This window comes from Adiantum capillus-veneris, chromosome 28 (assembly GCF_014529385.1).
Source record: "Adiantum capillus-veneris isolate H3 chromosome 28, ASM1452938v2, whole genome shotgun sequence".
Classification (NCBI taxonomy): Eukaryota; Viridiplantae; Streptophyta; class Polypodiopsida; order Polypodiales; family Pteridaceae; genus Adiantum; species Adiantum capillus-veneris.
Genome location: NC_140958.1, coordinates 7,774,155 through 7,796,253, shown reverse-complemented (window position 1 = coordinate 7,796,253; position 22,099 = coordinate 7,774,155). Strand labels below are relative to the sequence as shown.

The following is a 22,099-nucleotide window of genomic DNA, read 5'->3' as shown; positions in this document are numbered from 1 at the left end:
AATACACATGCACTTGTAGGCATGCATCTTAGGGATGAGCTTGTCAACTGCTCCCACATTTGTGCAGCAGATCATGAAGCCTATGTAGCAGGGCTACCAGAAAAAGATCAAAAGTTGATTATTGCAGTTCGTAAGAAATACTCGAAGGGTGTGGAGCCTTGGTATCCACTTACTCGTTGATACTTGGGAAAGCTCTTATACGATGCGAGTGTCTTTGGCTTGCTTTTTTATATTTTCTTTTTGTGAAAATTACATATATTAAATTGTGTATTGAAGGATAAAATATGCAAGTAATTGAGCCAAAGAGTATGTGCTTGTTTTTTGAAAATTATTTATTTTTAAGTATGTGTTGAAGGTTCAAATGTCCAAGGAATTGATCCAAAGAATAGAGCAAGCTAGGCACACAATGACAAATGAAGAACTAATAAAAGAGGAGGAGAAAATATTGACTGATTTAGCACTCAAATATGGAGAGCGCGTTGGGAAGGTGGTTGAATTATTTTTTGTTTTGGGTGTTTTGCACATAGTGTAATAGTCGTTTAAACTTGGTTTTCTATTCGTTCCTAAAAAACTGCAGTTGCTAAATATTGTTGATCCGAATCTTGGACCGGATTGGATGGTTCGAGTTCTTGCACTCAAATGGGGTCCTGATAGTTGGGCTACGCTTGAGAAACTGAACTTGATTGCTATGCATGATGCTCCTGTCTTGAGCAAACTGTTATGGGTTTCCTTGCTTGAGGCAGATAATATTACTAGATCCTCTTATGGTTTAAAGAAAGGAGATCATGTGTATCGCATGTGAGTAAAGTTTCTTTTGACTTTCAAGAATCTTTGATGTAGAGTTTCTAGTTTTTGTGATTATTTTAGTTTTCTCTCAAATTCCTTGTTATGTTGTTGGATCCGTAGAGAGGGCCTTCTACAAAGGATTTTTGATAGGGCCACAAAGTTTGTGGAGGACTTGAGCAACATTGCTGGTGATATTTTGTTGTCTCATGATTGCTCTCTTGCCTCTTACTTTGAGGAGCTCAAGTTTGAAGCACGACCCTATCTTTATCCTTTGGAGACCTCTCTTGAAGCTAAGACAAAATATGTTGACAAGAAAGCTATGAAGAAAGTGGGCACGGTACGCATGGCATCTCAGCGGCTAGCCTACAGGTCAAGCTCATCATACTTTTATTTCAAGCTTTTCATAATTACGAAGTGTGTAGTGATGTTATTTTGTTATTTTGTTTTAGATTTCTATTATTCTTGGTTGGAAAAGGCTTTCTACCAGGGATTCCATTCTTAGCTAAGCAGTGGGCACAACTATCTACTGGGGAAGGATGCATGTACTCCCCTTCCATGCATAAGCTCACTACTTGGGAGATGGAGGCATGTCCATGGTGGATAGACATGGCTTCTGGGCATGTATTGGCGAGAGAGAGAGAGCTTCACAATACTATGAGAGTTGGTGGCACATCCGTTGATGTGCCTCTCCCTCTTAGAGTGGACGAGGTTATATCCAGTAAATGGCTACTCAAAATAGCCTCAAACATAATTTGTCTAAGAGCTTTAAATTCTCTTTTTCCTAAAGTTATTTGTTATACATACCGGTAATATTGTGTTTCTTTACTTTTTTCAAGCTACAAATACTTCTCGCAAGGGAAAGGAGGTGATTGTTGAGACTAGGGTGGATGCAAACATGGAGGGAGAGCATGGTGAGCTTTCACTTGTGATGCAATTGTTTGTTTCGTTCATTTATTGGAGTAAAGTCACTTTGTACTGCCTCTTGTATCACAGTACCTCTTGGGGAGATTGTTGCAAAGAAAACCATTTCTTTGTCTAAATCGTTGATACTCCCTTGTCTTATCTGTCCTCATTGCCTGACTCATGATGCATGGCCATTTCTGGGGACTACATAGCCATTGCAACTGATTTTAGGGCCGGTGTTCGACATCTGACATGGATTCGTGTTCATGAGCACATGGGATGTGCACGCCTCGATGGGACCTTGTGCGTGCGTGGGAGAACATTTGCATGGGCTGCTGATTTTTTTTTTTTGGATCTTCCCTTTGGTGGTTCCCTATTAGCCTCCCCTGTTGTACCCCTTTGGGATGTTTGTAGCGAGGATCATGTTCGCACAGGCATGCAACTTGCATATTCGAGTTTGTCAGACTTAGGGTGGTTGTTGATCATGGTCTCTATGGCAGGTTTTTGCTTCATTCATAATTTTATACAATACTTGTTGATTTTTGTTGTGTGTTTTCTATTGTGACTTTTGAAACCTCTTGCAGGAGATACCATCGGTTGGGTTGAGAGATTTTGTCGTGCATCAGAGATGGCTATTCATCGTCGCATTGTGGTCCTCCATCATGGAGCTTATGGTTATGGTAATAGCTTTGGTGGTCGGATTGAGGTAATGCTCTTCTACATATTAACTTGTTTGTTTCTCATTTTGGTGTGTTATTATTATTGTGATTGCCCTCTATTTGTCTATGTGGTGGTGTAGTGTCATTGTTCTCTCTTACTTATGGTGCATAGGGTTGGCATGCAACCACCTTGATTTGTGGTTGAGATCACCCCACTATTCAATCGTCTTGGCATGCAGCCTTTAGATTCTTACATGATGCACCATCTTCCAGAGTCTTCTCTAGCCAGATCATCATCAGGGGAGCCATGGCGTGGTGGCTTGCAATGAAGTCACTCTTTTATTGCATGTTTTGTGGAGCTTCTTTGTAGTCCTGAAGGTCTTTGTTTGGAGTTGGGATGTGGTATAGCGCCCGTATTGGTAGCATGCTTAGGCACAAGGTGGGTGTGTGCAGCAGTCGACATTGATGACACTTTGATTTCAAAATATGTGCAACCATTATTTCGCCCTAAAAAGCGAAGCAGAGAGGGAGCCTCCACCTCTCTTGATGTTGATGATGTGGGTGACATGCGAAGCCTTTGATGACTAGTGAGAGTCCACCTTACACTTCATTTCCCCCACCTATTTTATGTTTCCATCATACTTCTATGCTATTTTGTCACTTTTTTGTATCATTGTTTAGTATTTATGGATAATGATTCAAACAGCAATTTGAGATTTCTTGTGCTTTTAGGATGTAGATTTTGTATTGCTTGCATGTGGAATGTGAGACTTATCTTTTTCTTTTTGTGTGGAAGTGTGTTGCCAGTTTATGCTGAGGGGATTGCAAAAACCACGACTGCTGATATACGATACGATTTTGACACCCACAAGAAGTGTCAGAGACGCAATGTCTTTATTGATGACGAGTGTGACTCTTCATAGTCACGAGATAGAACCATAGCATTTCTTGTTGTCATTAGAGTGCAGAGGCACGACATGCTGTTCTCTATATTCTAGTAAATATTCCACTTGTTATCTTACAAATCTGAAGAAATCTCTCTTTTTTTGTATAAGATATGGCAATTCTCTCTTAGTACAGTTTTAGAAACTTTGTAGATGTATGAGCATTGTTGACTTGCATTAGATTGCTCCGTAAAATTTAAAGTTAAAATAAAAATTATGGTGTTGAATGTAGTTGTGGATCATTGCATGGTTTGTAATAGCTCTGCTACTAGATTGGATTTTTCATTGCTCGACATCAAGTATCAACTGTGCAAAAGAATCTAGAGTCTAATTTTGAACAATCATATTGCTACGATTACTTAGGGATTCAGGATCCTACTATTATTAAAGTAGGATCTTCATTCATATTTCTTATCAAAGCCCATTTGGTTTCCTTATTCATTTGCTAGGATTTTCCTTCGCTCAAAAAATCTCGCTCGCCACATGGTAAGACTCTAATGGTAGTACTATCACTGTCCTCATCAGTCACTACGGAATAGTCTTCATCACTAGACTCATCCTCATCTTCATAAACCTCTTCCAATACTTTCCTTGTGTCCATATTATATAGTGAGGCATGCTTTTCCATGCATGGGAACCTCCCATATTTTTTTCTCTTTTACCAAAAATATTTCCTATTATATAAGTTACTTTTGATTTTTTCTTCCCTTTTTCACAAACGTTTTAGCCTTTATTAAATAAATAAGACTTATGCTAATCAATCACGATGTAGCATAAATAAGTAAGCTTTCTTTGTTGATCTCTCTTTTGACCTTAAGCATTAAATATATATATTCTAAATTATATTATATATATATTTAGTATTTTTTAATATATTTTTTATGTATATATATTATTCCACCCTACCAAATATTTTATTCACTAGTTTTCATTTTCAAACCTCAACCCCACTTTCAAATTTCAATAATACCTCCATCTAGATGATTGCCAATCTTTTCAAAACTCCAGGTTATGTTTTCATACACATGAAGGAGCTTACACTTGAAGGCAAGAGAGAAGTCCACTCAAAGGGGACCACCAAAAGACCTTTGCAGCCACAAATAATACATTATTTGGCTGAATTTTTTAAGTAGAGAAGAACCCCGAATCTGAAGGAGCGTTCAACATGAAAGATGTAGCTCGTGATCTCAACTTTTAGCTCAATGTTTTTTAGAATTTTTGGAGTTATGAACACGGAGATATGATCTTTGTAGTGGACCCCAGTTTTCTCGTGTAATGGTGACACAAGCCATCCCCAATTTTCTTCCCTCTAGAATGGCTATGGTTCTACAAGTCTTCAAGCATGATTACAAGAGACAAGGCTCTTTTAATGAGGTCTTGGCAAGTTTAGAGTGATTCTATCACCATTTTTGGAGGATCCATCCTCATCAACAACTATCCACCTTTGACAACCTCTCTTGTAAATTTCTTACCTCTCTCTTCTCTCCCTAATAAGCTTATGTCTACCCAAAGCTAGACTATTGTAAATATCTCCTATCCTCTACATCCTACCCACATTCTCTCATCTTCTCTCTCTATTGACTCTGGTATTTTAAATAATGAGGAGACAAGATGGGAGCCACAGTCACATGCACCCCGTTTTCCTAGTCACCAAAGTGGGACACTCACCTCAAATAGAAATATTGTTAAATCCTCCCTTCCTTCCCTATATAAGGAGGCCATAAGAGCTCACTTAAAATAAACACACACACACACACACACACACACCTATCCATACACACTCTTGTGCTACATGCTTGTAGCATAAACCCTAATCACATAATCACAACACCATCATCATCACCATCACTATGCACAAAAGATGAGCACCACACCTCCACACCACTTGTAATTAAGGGTTGAAGGCACAATTTCAAGAAGAAGAAGGGTGGACACACTCATGATATTCCTCGCCATCAACTCCCATCTCTCCATTATGCCTACTATGATCTTGTCCCCTTCTCATTTTCCTGCCATACGCTACCTATTGTATTCATCTTTTGCAAGCAATCAACACACTCCATCTTGGTGCCATACTTTGTCTCGCTTTGGATACATCTCATTGTGAGTATGGTATATGCTTGTTCCTTGCCTTTTTTTTCTGCTTATGTAAAGGTGTGCGGATTCTCCACCATACACACACACACTCTCTCTCTCCCTGTCATATTCCTATCATCTTGCTACTTTCATCTTGAGGTGTGCGGATTCGCCACCTCTTGTATGATAAGTGAGCATACTCGCAAGTTTCCCCTACCTCATTATCTTCCTTACTAACATGCACGAGTAGCAAGCCCATTCTCACTCATTCACCACTCCTCTCACCTTATTCTCCGACCACCCCATTCCACATTTGGGCATGGATCTTGAAATTGTTTTCCATGGCATGCTTCATTGTGTATATGTATGCGTCCTAGCCACATATCTTTCTAGGTGGTGCCCCTATTGTGTATCCCCCATGATGAGGCCATTGTGCATAGTCTTGGTGTAGAGTCCATCGGGTCTATTTTTTCACTTCCGCCTCTCATTTGGTGCCCCCACTGAGGAGGGCTCTTGAAACCTTTAGTTTACAAGGCTGACATGTTTACTTCTCTTAATGGACGAGTGGCTTCTTGAATTCTCTAATTGGACCACTGAAGAGGAGGAGCTTCAAGAAGGTTTGACTCAAGTCATCAAGACACTCTTGCCAGGGTGTTGTATTGTTAGCATAGAAGAAGTGGTAAGACCCTCTTTCCCTACTCAAATTGTTTACATTTCTCATCATCCCCGCAAGCGTAAAAGCAAGGCAAAAGCTGCATCATGCTCACATTGTAGCCAAAAACCGCACCTTCGACATGAGTGCAACCCAAAGTGAAGAAAAGGCCATCATTTTCTCCCTCGACATCCGCACAGGAGTTCTCAAATCAGTAGGCTTTCAAGTAGCACCAGGCTTCTCTACATCTACGTCCACATCTTTGCCACCTATTCCGCCTACGCCCACAACAAGCCTTCACAACTTGAGGAAGCTACTACGAACACGTGGTCCCTCCCTCTCCCTTGCACCAAAAGATTCAAGGGTTTTCCAGCGCCGACAATCACCCCATCTCCAAAACAAAAGGGTAAATCCTCCAAAGTCTTTCTATACCTCACTCTCATCTCATGAGCCAGGAACTAGAAACAGCAGCATGGATTCTACGTCGTCTACCGAGTGAAGTGGCGGAGCTTGTCATCAACAAGGTCTTTGACACAGGTTTTGCTTGGCGGAAACACAAGACCCTCCACCTTCAAGGGGTGTTGCTTGTGAATCAAGACTATGATGACGCCTTTACAGCTTGCTATGTATCCATCCAACTTGGATTAATACAAGTGGTAAAACTCACCACCTACCTCATCACACCTGTGTATACACTAGATGGCACTCTATCTTGCAGGAAAGTGAAGTTGGTCAAAGAGAGAGAGTTCAAGATTTTCCAAGAGCTTGCTAGAGGGACAGTCCTAGAGCTAGAAGACGAAGACAACCTTGTCCTATGGTACTATAAATTTGACCTCGACTACCAAGAGCTCTACACCTCCGACTATAACCTTCCACCACGAAGGAGAGAGCCTTTTCGAATTATCATGTGATGGACCCAGCGCATCAGCCTTTTGCAAGGAACCAAACTTATGCACCACAACAAATTCAATCAATCAAAGTAATCTTGGACCGCAAGATGTTTTATCAGCAGATCATTACAACCATGTTTGGTAGAGAACGACTGCAAGAGATAAACACCTCTTCTCTACCCTTTATCCTCCCTATGATTAATCATGAAGTGTCTTTTGATGTAGTTATTTTCATCCTTGTATAGTATGTTTTCCATCTACCGAGCACCCATGTATTGAATCTCTATTTTTTTTAAAAAAATTTAAAGATTTCTAAGTCGAGTTAATTTTCTCACTCTCACAATGGCAAGTGTAGCATTTCCAACCTTTACTAGTAAGGTGGGTGAGGATGCTGCAGACTTTCTAGACAACTTGGAAATAGCATGTGTCATCTCTGCGAGAGATGATGATGCTTCGCGCTTGCGCATCTTCCCACTTCTAATGAAGGTGGAGGCAAGATCATGGTACAATGCTTTGGCACAAGAAACCAAAGAACGGTGGGACTTATTAAGAGCAGCCTTTGTCAAGCGTTTTGGAGAGGGCACAACATCAGAGAAGCTATGGCAATTGTTGACAGAGTTGAAGCAGGGAAGTATGCTGAAATACGCATCATATGAGTCAAAGTTTGTAGATTTATGGGGGCGATGGGTTGCATCGCTAAGAGAAGATGAGGGGGCACCTGATTTCCTAAAGAAGGATTGGTTTGTGGCTGGGTTATGGCCAACTCTTAAAGAGAAAGTGAAGGGAAGGTTTCCTGCTACGTATGAGCTAGCAGTTGAAGTGGCCCACCTTAAAGACAAGAAGTTGCGCCTACAAGCCAGGAATATCGATGAAGAGGAAGCCCTTAGGACCCGACCACCTCTAGCACCACCTACAACAGCCGCCTAGAGGATTCAACCACAAGAACCAATTGAAGATCAGCAAGACATGCTCAATCGAATCACCAATCAACTTGAGAATCTTTCAGTCCATTTGATACAACAAGGGCATGCACACAATCGCAACCAAGAGCAAGGGAGGGAAAAACGAAGGCAAAACCAAGAATATCACTGCTACAATTGTGGGGAGGATGGTCATGGCATGTACTACTGTCCACACCCAAGGGGGCAGAATTTCAACAGAGGAGCCATGCAAAACCAGGTTTCACCATCGAGAGCAAGACCACCACCACCGAGGGCACCACAACAAGCACCACCCGTGCAAATCCTACAACCACCCATTCAACCACAACCACCACCACCACCACAACCTCTCATTCCACCCTTACCCCCACCGCCAGTTGGCAATCAAACAGTAAGCGTCATCAGTCTTGAAGGTAAAGGAAAGGAGAAAGTGGAGGAGGATAAGACCAGAGTTAAAGGAGTAGATTCCATGGGGGTAAAACATGCTAGGCATGGTGAATCTTCCCAAAAGGAAGAAAAGATGAAGACTAAAAGAGAATCTAGCAAAAAGCCGTCCAAGTCACGACGTAAAATTGACATTGTAGATTTCTCTTTGGGTGAATGTTCTAAACCATATAATTTGGTTCAAGATGTTTCTGTGCAGGGCCCAAAAATCACCTGGCCCCAATTACTCCACCTAGCACCTAGGGTGAGGAGACAATGGACAAAGATGGTTAGCACGAGACGACCAAAGCCAAAGATAGCTGGGGCTATCTCTAGGAGGAATCTAGATGACATACTACCAGTGATGGATGCTTACATCAAAGGGCAACACATCTCCAATATCTACATCGATGGTGGCGCACAAATATGCGTCATGAGTAAAAAAATGATGCACCGTTTGGGTTTAGAGGTGAGTCGGCCGGCACCATGCCGAGCCAAAATGGCAAATAATGTAAAAGTTCAATGTGTTGGTGTTATAAATGCAGTTAGGATAAAGGCATTCAACACCGAGGTATATGTGGACATCTTTGTCATGCCACACAAAGGGGAGGGCTATCCTATCATTCTAGGGAGGACTTGGCTTATGGCTATGAGAGCTAAGCAGGACTGGGACACCGGCATAATCCAGATGAAGGATGCAAAAGGGAGGCCAATACTTTACGACATGAAGAAGGGTCGGCAATGCGACATGGATCTAGAAACCTCTATGGATGAGTTTTCTAGTGGTGACTCTTCAACAGGGAGTGAGACTTTAGAGGAGGAGTCAACAGGGAGTGAAGGAAGTGATAGCTCCATTGAGGTAATGGTCCTCACATTCAACCACAACAAGGTGGACCCTTCAAATTTGCAACCACAGGTGAAAGTGGTGAAGACACTTCAACTACCCCTATGGCACGAGATTGGTGGAAGACGACCAAAAGTTATATTGACGACCACTTGGAAAGTCCTTTCTAGAGAAAGACTCATGCAGAGAAATGCAATTGAGGTCTACTGGCACTTTAGGTTTTCCTTTCTAACTGTGAACATTGTGTGTAACATTAATTTGGGAAGCTCTTTAAGCTGGGTTGTGACAAGAGTGGAAGGATTGACATCAACAACCAGGGGAATCAATCTAGGACACACTAATCAAGGAAGAATGGTTTTGCATACTAGTGGTAACATGGAGTCATTTTTCAAAATGTGGTTTGCAGTTTATCTTTTGTACATGGTGGGCTCTCTTGTGCAGCAGGAATCAACCATGCAATCTATCCATGTGGGCAACAAGTCTTTATCAATTTGACATGAAGAAGGACAACAAGCAAGATATGAGGATTATGGTTTCTTACTCCCTTTTGGCTATGTGTCTGGATGAGGAAGCCATGCATGGTCCCGCTTTGGAATACTTTCACGGACTGATCAAGTTCTTTCCATACCTTCTATCACTTATGCAAGAGTTAATTCTTGTGCAACTTGTGGACTCAAGAATCATTTTAAGTGTGATCTTATGAAGAAGGCATTATTGCATACAATGGATTTACGCATAGTGTGGGACCCAGGTGGACACCGAAAAGAACTTTGGGGAGCCTCATTCTTCCAAGGGATCCATTATTCCCTACAAGGATCTACCAGCCAACCAAGGAGAAATCCCACTCTATTTCAACATGCTCAAGTACAGAGTTAGATGCATGAATACCTCTAGCCTTAGGGGGAGGGCTAATGAGGCATGCTTTTCCATGCATGGGATGCATTTTTGTGTAAATGAAGAAGAATATATTCCGATTATAGAACAAGCACATGATGGATTAGCTGGAGGTCACTTTTTTAGTGAAACCATCGCAAGAGTAATCTTGATGGCACACATATGGTGGCCAACACTTTTTGTAGATGCCAAACAATATCTTCAAAGGTGTGATGCTTGTCAATGAGAAAAAATGCCAACACGTGTAGATAGCATGCCCTTAAGACCAATGATGGGGCCTAGAGATTTTGCAATATGGGGTATAGACTTTGTTGGGCCAATACAGCCACCTGATTATAGAACCCAAACTCAGTATATCATTGTAGCTACGGACTATTTGACCAAGTGGGCCGAGGCTAAAGAAACTCAAAATAATGATGCCAGAACCACTACCGCATTCTTATATGAGTATGTATTCACGAGATATGGACTGCCAATGGAAATTGTCAGTGATCGGGGAACTCATTTCCTCAATGAGGTAATCAAGTATTTGCTTAATGAATTTATGGTCATCTATAATAGATCAGCTCCCTATCACCCACAAGCAAACGAACATGCTGAGCATACGAACAAGATTCTTAGCTCGGTATTGACTAAAGTAGTTAGTTCAAGAAGGACAGACTGGGAAATGAATCTCCATGCTGCTCTATGGGCTTATCAAGTTTCATTCAAAACAACTTTAAATGATACACCCTTTAACCTTGTTTATGGTCTTGATGCCATACTGCCAATAGAATTTCTATTGCCAACACTAAGGGTAGCTAAGGATCTTGAGTGGACTATACATGAATTGTCAGAGAGACTAGAAGATTTAGAAAATTTAGACGAGCAAAGGCTCACTGTCGTAGCTCACATCTATGCACAAAAGTGGAAACAAAAACAGTTTTTTGATTCCCATCTCATCACAAAAATTTTCAAGAAAGGGTACATAGTTTTAGTCTATTCCCTTAAGCAACACATTCCCAACTTTAAGAAAAAGGGAAATGGACCGTTTATCATTGCAGATGTGTCTCTAAGCGGAGCAGTTAAGCTATCCACCCTAGATGGTGAACCAATGGCTAATTGGATTAGTGGATGTCATTTAAAGAAGTACAGTTTACCGCTAACCAATGAATTTGCTGGAAAGAATTCATGCAGCCAAGCAAAGGAGGATTAAACGAGAGCAGATTATTGATGAAGACCAAGAGGAAGCTCGACTTTGGGTACTCAAATGGAAAGCTGCTCTCAAGAATCAGCAGACACCAATTCCCATCAACACTCTAAAAATAGATGACCGACAATGGGAATTGCCAAAAGATGCCGTATCAACAGATGACGAATGATTAGATGGAATGGAACTTTGCATCAAAGTACAACTCAATAATCATAGCACAAATGCTTTGGTCGATACATGAGCTAGAATAAATGCAGTCAGTTATTCCATGTATAAGAAAGCAACAACTGAGTCATTACGGCAGGACTAGCGACAATAAAAGGATGCAATAAGAACCCAACACCAACATTGGGAGTAGTCAACTTGAACGTGATAGTACATGGATATTCATGTCCTCATCAATTTGTATGCTTACCAGATGAACACATGAATGAGACGATGATCCTTGGAATTCCCTGGATGTGAACATACAAAGCACTACCAGATTGGGATACAAATCAGCTCAAGCTATCACCCAAAGGCAGGCAAGTCATTGTTCCAATTGCACCAAGAAAGGAGGAATGAAAAGGAAGCAATCAACAGACCAAACCACAAAGTACTCAATATTCTCCATCTTATCAACAAGCAAATGCTATAGGTAGCGTGCAAGGAGTCAGGAAAATTTAGGTACCAAAAGCACATCTTAAGGATAAGCCGATTCAAATATGGGTGCCCAAAACATCATTGACAGCACCAAAGATGGTTCCAAAGGTCAAAACACAAAAGCGAGAATCTTCGAGCAATGAACCTAGCACGAAATGGGTTTGGAAGAAAACAGAGCACTTATCTTCCCCACAAACAAGAAAACCAATCAATCAATGGAGAGTTAAGTCTAAGAAGACTCCACCACACCATTCTGCACCAAGCAAACGAAGCTACCCATGCCGAGAAAAATCTCAACAACAACCATTACTAGTACCTAATGCCCAGGAAATTAGCGTGCTGGAGCATCCTGATGGCACAATCAAGCAGAGAGCACACAAGCTACAAGATTTGCTCTTTGGAAGACAACATCAGAAACCCTTAAGTTAATTACTCAAGACCCAACTCTTGCACAGCATATTGGTTTGAACTACATTGATCTTGAAATCATGGTAGAGCCAATCAAAGCTATGCATAGACACGATTGTTCAACCCATGCACATAGTCGTCCCGGATTGCAAAAAGTTAAAAAAATAATTCAGCTGTAAATAATCACGATTATTTATTTTTGTTACAATTTTTTGTTTGAACTTTATAATTTTGTTCCTTACATGTTTTTATGCATCTATGCTTGTTCAAAAATGATTTGAATCAAATTGGACCAAAATTGTCAACATTTCAGACTGAAAGACATTTCAGACTGAAAGACATTTCAGAGAAAAATCTATCAAATCTTCTAACTTTGACACTCTATTCACTGAACAGGAGCCATGCAAGCAGCAGAGAGGGCCAAGAAGAAGCTCAACCAAAAAGAAAAGTTGCAAGAGCTACCAGCATATCAACTAGACCCCGATTCAGTTAAGAATGCAAAAGCGACATATCTCTCAAAGGAATAGCTTGAAGAGCACAACACCACAGTGTTCACTGGACGATTGAAGAGTGAGGAGGGACATCAGGTAGAGTTGCAACTTCGACCCAAAGAAGTATATGATGTCGCCACAAAACCCAAGACCAAAGAAGCCAACCGAAGGCTAGGACTCATAGATTTTTATGAACAAGAGCTTTGTGGAGTGGACTTCCAAAAGGCTTACGAGCTTTTGTCCACGATCAAAGAAGATGGAACTGCATAGATCTCTCACCCTCAAGGGAATAATGTTGAAGTGGTGATCACCAAGGAGACAGTGGCAGAAGCACTCAGACTGCCAACAAAAGGAATGACAATGAGGGCAAGAGATAGGAGTATGGCTGGAAATTTTACCAAAGAAACCACCGCGGCCACATTTGCAGACCTCATTCACAAACAGGTGGAAGAGCCTACAAGGTTATACCACCAGTACTTCCATTTCCTTGCTAAGAGGCTGCCAATGTAATGCATGGGGTGATTAGAGCCTGGAATCCACCTCCCAACCTCCCACTATATAGGCAATGCTCCTAGCCCTTTGCCCTACCCGGATTCCCTTGTCCACACTGCCTAGTCTGGCCCCTGGCCCAGTCCATGACTCCCTGACCTTGCCCTTGTCCTGACATTACTCCCCCCTTAAGGAAGAGTTTTCATCCTCGAAAACAAAAGTGGGAAACTTCTTCTTAAGAACACTAATGTTTTCCCAAGTGGCACCTTCCTTAGGTCGATCTTTCCACTTGATTAAAGCTTGTCGACGTACATGATGATGCGTACGTAAATCATGATAGTTGAGAATTCATTCAGGTTCATGTGGTAAGGTAGGAGGTTCAACGAAATCGACCAGTATCTGTTGGCCAATGGCATTGTCATCCCCATGTAATCACTTACGTAAATGGCTTACATGAAACACCAGATGAATACGAGAATGTGTAGGTAGCAATAGTTTGTAGGCACAATCACCCACTTGCTTGAGTATTTTGAAAGGCTCACAATATTGTGGAGATAATTTAGGTTTTGGCCCAGTTTTCAGTCTTTTCGAATGCTTTGGCACACGAAAAATACTTCCTCCCCTTCCTCAAAGGTAACTTGCCGATGTTTCTCATCAGCATAATTCTTATACCGATCCTGTGCTTGTCGAACGTTCTGACTAGCGAGTTTCAGCATATTCATGTGGTCTTGGAGAAAATCCTTAACCTGTTGGAGTTTTTTGGTTGCCAACCCCACCGTAAGTAGTGACCTAGGTTGAAAACCATACATGAGCATGAAAGGACTACCCAGTCTGTTTGTTTCTTGCTAACGTATGCACGTAGCAGATCCTCTAGCACTTGGTTAGCTCATTCAGTTTGACCATCCATTTTTAGATGATCGGTTGTACTGAGGTTTAGTTGTGTACCCATCGTTTAAACAGAGCCCTCCAAAAATGACTGTTAAACTTGGGATCACGATCACTGACAATGTTACTTGGCAAGCCATACAACTTGTATAGGTTTTCCACAAATAACTTGGCTAATTCTGGAGTCTTAATCGTTGATTTGGTTGGAATAAACGTACATAGTTTAGTCAACAAGTCTACGACCACCCATACTGAGTCATGACCTCGTATAGTGGTTGTTAAACCCACAATTAAATCCATAGAAATACTTTCCCATTTACCATTGGGAATCTCCAAAGGATGTAAGAGTCCTCCTGCTTTCAGACGCTCTGCTTTGTTAACCTGACATTTTTGGCAATGCAAGACATAATCTTGAACAAAGCCATGTAAACCTAGCCAGTAAAACTGTCGTCGTATGAGAGCATATGTCTTTATAATATGCGGGTTTCTTGCACTTGGACTGTCATGACATTCATAAAGAATTTTCCGCCGAATGTCTATGTCTGTCGGTATGCAAACTCTCCCCTTATGGAGTAGGTACCCATTGTCGATGGTAAATTCTTCCATTGCTGTAGTTCAAGACTCGATAGAGGAGAACTGTGCGTGGAGGTTAACAATACACTACCAGCATTGGAGTGAGAAGGATCCCTCATTTGTACATGGCTCCACACTTTGGAATATGTGTCATCTTGCTCATATTTGCTCTTTAGAGAATCCAAAAATTCACTACGAAGTTCCATGAACAAGAGAGAATTGATCTCTGGCATACGACTAAGAGCCTCAGCCACCACATTGTATCGTCCTTTATGATACCGGAGCTTGCCATAATATTCTTGAATAATCTCAGCCCATCTAGCTTTTCGAACCTTCAAATCGGTTTGTTGTGTAAACCATTTAATGATTTCATGGTCAAACACAGTCTCAAACTGAGCATCATACAAATAATGTCTCCATGTTTTCAATGCAGACACTATTGCATAGAGTTCACGTTTATAATCAGAGTAATTCTACTGTGCTGAATAAAGCTTCTTGCTTTCAAATGCAATTGGCCATCCGTCTTGTAGTAGGACTGCTCCAATAGCACGATCACTGGCATCCGTTTCCAAAATGAATGGTTTCAAGGGATGTACAATATCTAGGATTGGAGCTGTAGCTAATGCATCCTTGAGCGTATCAAAACTATGCTGATGAGTGGGTCCCACTGGAAAGCTTTGCCTTTGCCTTTCAGTTGGTCCGTCATGGGAACAACAATATTAGCATAGTTTTTAATGAACCTTCGATAAAAACCTGCAAATCCTAAAAAAATATGTAACTCTTCCAGATTTTTAGGAGAAGGCCACTTCCGAATGGTATCCACTTTGGATCGATCCATATGTAGCCTAGTAGCTGAAATAACATGCCCAAGATAGTGAATTTCTTCCTTCAAAAAATCACACTTAGATTCCTTGGCATATAATTGATTTGTTCGTAAAAATTTGAACACCTGCCTCAGATGTTGTGAGTGTTCTTCTTCAGAAGCACTGTATACTAGAATGTCATCGAGAAAAACAATGACAAATTTGCCCAAGTACGGCCTCAAGACACTATCCATAAGTGTCATGAATGTTGCAGGCGCATTGGTTAACCCAAAAGGAAAAACCAAAAACTCGTAGTGTCCAAACCTTGTTCGGAATGCAGTTTTGGGTATATCAGCAAGTCTAATACGTACTTGGTGATAACCTGCTCGCAAGTCTATTTTTGTAAAAATACGAGCATGAATGAGCTTGTCGAACAACTCATGGCAATGGGTATTTGTTCTTAACAGTAACCGCATTTAAGCCATGGTAGTCTATGCACATGCGCATACTACTATCTTTTTTCTTCACTAATAGGATAGGAGAAGCCCATGGTGAAGAACTTGGTTAGATAAACCCTCTGCTAAGATAGTCAGCAAGCTGAAATTCCACCTCAGTAGCTTCAGAGTAACTCATGCGGTAGGGTGGTTTACTGATTGGTTTACTGCCTGCAACCACATCGATGCTATGTTGCACCGATCGTGTCGGCGGTAATCCTGATGGAAAATCATTAGGAAAAACATTGTGAAATTCATTTAATAAATTTTTAAATCACTAGCAACCTTTGCTTGTTGGGAAGTAGCCATTGGTGGAAGAGATGAGAGAGAAGCATGCGGTGTTGAGGAATGTTCAGCAGATTCAATGTTAGAGAGAAAGTGAGACAATGAGTAACACAACAAAACTTGATCTATTTCATTATCAGGAAATGAGTTGCATAAGCTCAGTTGTACATATCAGTGGTGGTGAAGAAGGCACATCCTTCTCTCCTAACAACAACACATGTGCGCTATGGGGTTCAAACATCAAGCTGTTGTGCTCATAGCTATGCTTCAGTGATGGTCCTAGGCTATGCAACCATTCCCTACCAAGGACCATGACTGCCCTCTCCATGTTCATAACCTGAAAATCCAAGGATATGGAGTAGCCTTGTACTTCCAATGGTACAACTCAGACTTGAGTATCCCAGATTTTGGCATCATATCCATTCATCATTGCTACCTTGTAGCGGTGGGTACATGGAGTTTGAGGCAATTTGAGTTTTTTCACCAATTAATGAAAATGTGAGTAGCATTGTCATCTACCAAGATGCGCACCTTGTGCCCTTGCAGATATCCGTGCATACGTACTAACTCATGTGGTCCGAAGGTCTGTTGCCACATGGAAACTGTGAGACATCATTCATGCACCACCTTGGTGTGTGTTACTTCCACTGTAGAGAATCGTGAGGAAGAATCAAGAGGAAACAGTTGCACCGTGTGCAACTTCTTTCTCCTTGCCATGAGCAGTAGATTTCCCCTTGGGACAATCTTTTTTGCCATGACCGCTTCCCAAGCATTGAAAACATAATTTCTCTTTTTTAGCCTTATCAAAGTCCTTAGGAGAGAGAGGACCTCTAGAACCCTTGGGTTTTTTAGCTGCTTCAAAATTGGCTACTATAAAATTTCCTTTTATTGTGCCCATACTGTGTGCGTGTATTACCATGTGTATTAGCAGGCACGTGATTATTATGTGATTTCTTTTCATCAAGATCATCATGAATGTGTGCTTTCACTATGGCTTCCTCAAGTGTTTTAGGGTCTTGAGTCTTGACGTGCTTCTTAAGCTCTGGCGTCAGACCACTGATAAACCCATGTACCTGCTGAAAGGTGTCTAGTCCTTCCAATTTGAGGATAACATCCCGATACTAGTGAGAGATATATTCAAGTAATGATGGATGTTGGAGCATGGAACACGTGCCCCAAGCTGTCCAATTCTGATCTGCCTCATTTGTAGGCAAGAATTCTTTGCGAAACATAGCCTCAAAGGCTGTCCAAATCTATGGTATGATATTCTTCTCCTTGAGAGACATCCACCACTTGTAGGCCTTGCCTTTTAGGGTTAAGCTTGTTTGCAATGCTCTGATTGCATCCGGAGTACACCGTAAGACGTGAATTCCATCCCACTTGCTGAGAAAGATATTCACTGCATCTTTATTGCGATCTCGGTCTTCTTCCTTAAAAGTTGGTGGTTTGGTGTTTTTCAACAACTAATCCACCTCCTTTGCAGTGAGAGTGTGCAAAGAATCTGGAGATGGACCTTGTCCATGATCAGAAGGGCCTTGCCCCTGAGTAGCAGTTTGCTCATGCATGTGTGTAGCAACATGGCCCTTGGCCTGCTGCTGCGTAAGTTGTATCACTAATGTAGAAAACTTAGTGACGTTTTCATTTAAAGATGCAAAATTTCCTTCCATGACTAATATACGTGTCTGAAGTGCACGGAATTCTTGAATATCGAGCAGTTCATAAGCGTCTTCACCCACCATAGCGTTGCGGGTACTCTCTGTGAGAGCATCCATCCGCGAGCCACCACGGGGAGGATCAGGTGTATGATGCTCAAAATCAAAAGCCATATTGATATCTGAATCCATGGAAACACCGTGCAGTGGAATGAATAGAAGGAAAAATACATGGAGTCAAAAAATAATCCCGTTGCCGTATAACGCACCGCAATAAGTAATTAGCCATGCTAATTACGTTCGTGATCCAAGCTTAAAGCGATTGGTAATTTTTTTGGAAGTCCAAGATTTAGTGAACGTAAATTCACCCGTTCAAGGGTACCGAGTAGATTTATCGCAGGCGGCTGAAGGTTTCACGGTATCTATTGATTCCGGACACCAAGGAGGCAATCAATTTTTTTTGCACTTTAAGCTTGTCTGCAGCAAACAGATTGCCTTTTGGAGTGCCTTTGTCAATATGCTTGCACCCTCAAGTGAGGTCGATGGCATGTTTGGTGGTGATCCCTTGCATGTCGTGTGGGCATGCCCCCTTTGTCAAAAAAAAGTCCAACTTTGGACCTTAGGGCAAGCCCATGTGAAAACAAACCTCCCGTGTATGGCGATGGCATTGCAGGCCGCCATCAAGTGGACGAGAAGGTCTTAGCACCCTACGTGATGCTCCATCGGGGTCGCCTAAGAGATGTAAAGTGGTCGCCAAGGCAGCGCGAGTCCGTAGATCTCCACAGTGCAAGGGATGGTTGAGGTCGACCTTTGCTCCTCCCTCGGCCAAGCCCGCCTGCACACGCTCCTTCGGTGCAATTTTTCTCTTGCTTAGAAGGCAGCCATGCCCGCCTCCAACTCCTTTCTCCTCAAAGCTTGCATGTGCATGCTAAAAAAAGCAGTGGTCCACGACCCACCCCTCTTGCCTAGAATAAACCTTTCTCTTGATACCAGTGTAATGCATGGGGTGAGTAGAGCCTGGAATCCACCTCCCAACCTCCCACTATATAGGCAATGCTCCTAGCCCTTTGCCCTAGCCGGATTCCCTTTTCCACACTGCCTAGTCCGACCCCTGGCCCAATCCATGAATCCCTGGCCTTGCCCTTGTCCTAACTGCCAAGGTATACAATGCCCAGTCATGTGTTTTCCACAAGCTTTACACAAGTCCTCAAATCAACGACCATGCAGCCAATTGACCACGCACAATATGTCTTTTCCACATTAAAAGGGACAAAGAAAGAAGCAAAAATCACATACCTAGGTGCACTAGAGGTTTTGACAAGGATTTCTTACCATGTCATCGGCATGGCCGACAACTTGCCACCTGAGAACACTTGGATAGTGTCAGCACAACCTTTCCCTCAAGCTACAAGATCTGCTAAGAGATTCTATGAGTCGGATAAAGAGTTGGCTCAAAGATTGCCAAAACGGCATAGTAGTGATAGCTCAGATAATGAAGAAAAAAGAGCACGACGGGAGGAAATGAAGAGAAAATCTGTGGCAACACACCAAGAGAAACCCGTACAAAAGCAAGCCCGGTTTGAACGAGAAAAACACTCTTACCAATGCAGCTACCAAGCACAAGGAAAGGACCCAAAAAAGTGGGTGCCTATTGGGCTTAAAGGACCAAGAACCAAGTATCACACCAGGAAGTAGGCTGAAGACCTCACGGAATCCCTGGAAGGAATGTATCAAGAAGTAGAAGCTTTAAAGCTAAAAGAAGCACAAGAAGCAGCAAGTAAAGCTAAAGAGACGGTAGAACAGCAAAAGCAAGCAAATGAAGACATTGCACAAGGAGAAGAACAACATGCTCAAGGTGATGTGTCTCCCCGCATCTCTTCTCTTGTTTCCGAACACCAAGATCACCCAATGCCGGGATCACCACCATCACCAACAGTTAGAACCACAAAAACTGAGCAAACAGAGCCTGAACAGGAAAAGGCAGTTGAATCTAAAGAGGAACCTGAACAAAAAGCGGAAGCTCAATGAACAAAAAAGGCAGTTGAGTATGCACAAGAACAGGAAAAGGAGCACAACAAAGATCCAGAAAGGGTAGCCAGTCCTGCACTAAAAGAGGACACCACAAAGTTTGTGCACACAAGAGAACAAGAGGCCGAGGAAACACCCTCTACCTCAACACAGCATGAGAGGCCGAGGCATCCACGAAGCCTCAGGATGATAAGACAAAAGAAGATCAGCCATAGCCACAAGGGCAACAACAAGCAGCAACCATGACACAGCCAAAGGATACACAAGAGACTGCAGAAACATCAAGTAAGCTGACACGTAATGAAGACTGGCAATCAAATGACGAAGTCATCCTGCAAGTAAATGAGTATGCTAAGAAAATGCAGGATATGACTGAACAACTTCGTTTAACAGCACTTGGCCATAGCACAAGGGCCAAAGAGTTAGAGATGGTGATTGACACACTCCAATGGGAGATAGACGACCAACTCAATGTCATCACTGATCTACAGAGGCAAGTGCAGGAGTTGAAAGAAAAAGCTGAACAACATCAGCTCGCGAGGGATAAACAACAGAAAGAAATGGAGGAGATTGGTGAGTTACTTACAAAATTGTCAGATGCATGCAAAGCAAAGGATGAGCAACTGACAAAAGTTACAAATGAACTTCTAACTACAACCCTCTCAGTTCAAAAAATTCAGGTACAATTAGATGTGGCCAATGCTTCCTTACAGTACTCAAAACAAAGGATAAATGATTAGGCGATATTCTTGTGGCAAATACAAGAGAATCCAGTTGTAGCTTCGATCGAGGGCATAGACGAGGTCTATAAGGCACTAGAGAAGAAAAACAAAGACCTCAAGCTGGAGCTTGAGCTAGAGTAGTCTCAGTGCAAAGACATGGCTTTAATGCGGGTCCAAAGAGAAAACAAGTTACTGAAGGAAACAGTTGAACTCAAAAGAGTCAACCAACTATTGTGAGAGCGGCGGTTGGAAACACAAGAAGAGGCAGACACTTCAGAGCAACCTCAAATAGAAATCCGCTCAATTTCATTCGCTAAAATGGAGACACAGTCAGTAGTAGAGCTAAGTGGCAAGGAGAAGTTTCAAGTACCCATTACCGAAGCAGACACAGTGCCAATGGTCCAGCTATCAAAGGCTGAGGAAGATGCACTGAAGGAAAAAATTACACAAGAGGTAGATGAGCAGTGGAAGGCAGCAATGAATTGGGAGCTGAGAGTAATTCATTTCTTCAATGTCACACAACTCACTCCCAATCAAATCAATGCACAATGGCACCAACAACCCCTACCCTACCCTCTGATTAAAGTGGAGATGCTACAAGTGAAAGAAAGGCTTTACACCGACATGAAAGTCGAGGGTGCAGATCAAGACCACCCAAAGTGGAGGTTGAGCTGGTTGAACAAGAATCCAAGGTACTTGATTATGTTCACAAGAGCACCTGCAGCCCTGAAAAACGATCCTACCTTCTATCCTGTACTAAGAGTAAGGACCTAGATAGCACATGAGGCACTACTAAAGAAGCCACCAACTTGGCTGAATTACCCCAGATTGCCTGCTCCAAAAAAGGAACCACCGATTGAAGAATACATGGTGAAAACCCTCAAGGGTGCCATGTCATTCTTTAAAAGTCTACTAGATTTGTCATGTGCAATGTCATACAAGATCTGCCAAATCTTGCTCACCTGCATCGAAGTGTTCCATGAGCCAGAGCAAGCAGGCACGCCTTGGATGTCATTTCTTGAGGGTAACAAAGGGTTGTGCTATGATCTCAGTGGCCAACCTTTCAAAGAAGTCCTCTATGGCTTCAACGCTAGGTGTATGTTTCTACCTTCTCACAATATGATAGCGTTCAAGGAAGCATTCTACACGGGATTCTTCACTTGGAAAACGAAAATATTTGGGCCAGTGATGATCAACAACCTAACATCAAGGTTTGTGGGCTACTCAGCAAGGGAGCTAAAGAACAAAGTCACCATGTAGTTTTTGCAAGTGCCTGAGAAAGAGCGAAAGATCAAATACGAAAAGGCTCTCAATGCGATTAAAGACCGCCTCACCAGTCTTCAACCCGAAGACTACTTCAGTCCATAAATCTTTGTCAAGGGACGACACATGCGAGGAGGGGGGGAATGTTAGCAGCAAGCTA

At 42.1% G+C, this 22,099-nt stretch overlaps 1 protein-coding gene across 1 annotated transcript; it reads left to right on the top strand.

Annotated features, from left to right (window-relative positions):
- Positions 1–1,440: 1,440 nt before the first annotated feature.
- Positions 1,441–2,542, top strand: LOC147420026 (uncharacterized). Its single transcript, XM_086504480.1, has 4 exons — positions 1,441–1,504; positions 1,623–1,697; positions 2,274–2,395; positions 2,489–2,542. The coding sequence occupies exons 1-4, from the start codon at positions 1,441–1,443 to the stop codon at positions 2,540–2,542; spliced, it is 315 nt and encodes a 104-aa protein (XP_086360606.1).
- Positions 2,543–22,099: the final 19,557 nt, after the last annotated feature.

Coding starts and splice junctions, on each gene's coding strand:
- LOC147420026 (XM_086504480.1), top strand. CDS start 1,441: ATGAGAGTTGGTGGCACATCCGTTGATGTGCCTCTCCCTCTTAGAGTG. Junction 1,505..1,622: donor AGTGGACGAGGTTATATCCA/GTAAATGGCTAC, acceptor ACTTTTTTCAAG/CTACAAATACTTCTCGCAAG. Junction 2,396..2,488: donor GCTTTGGTGGTCGGATTGAG/GTAATGCTCTTC, acceptor GTGGTGGTGTAG/TGTCATTGTTCTCTCTTACT.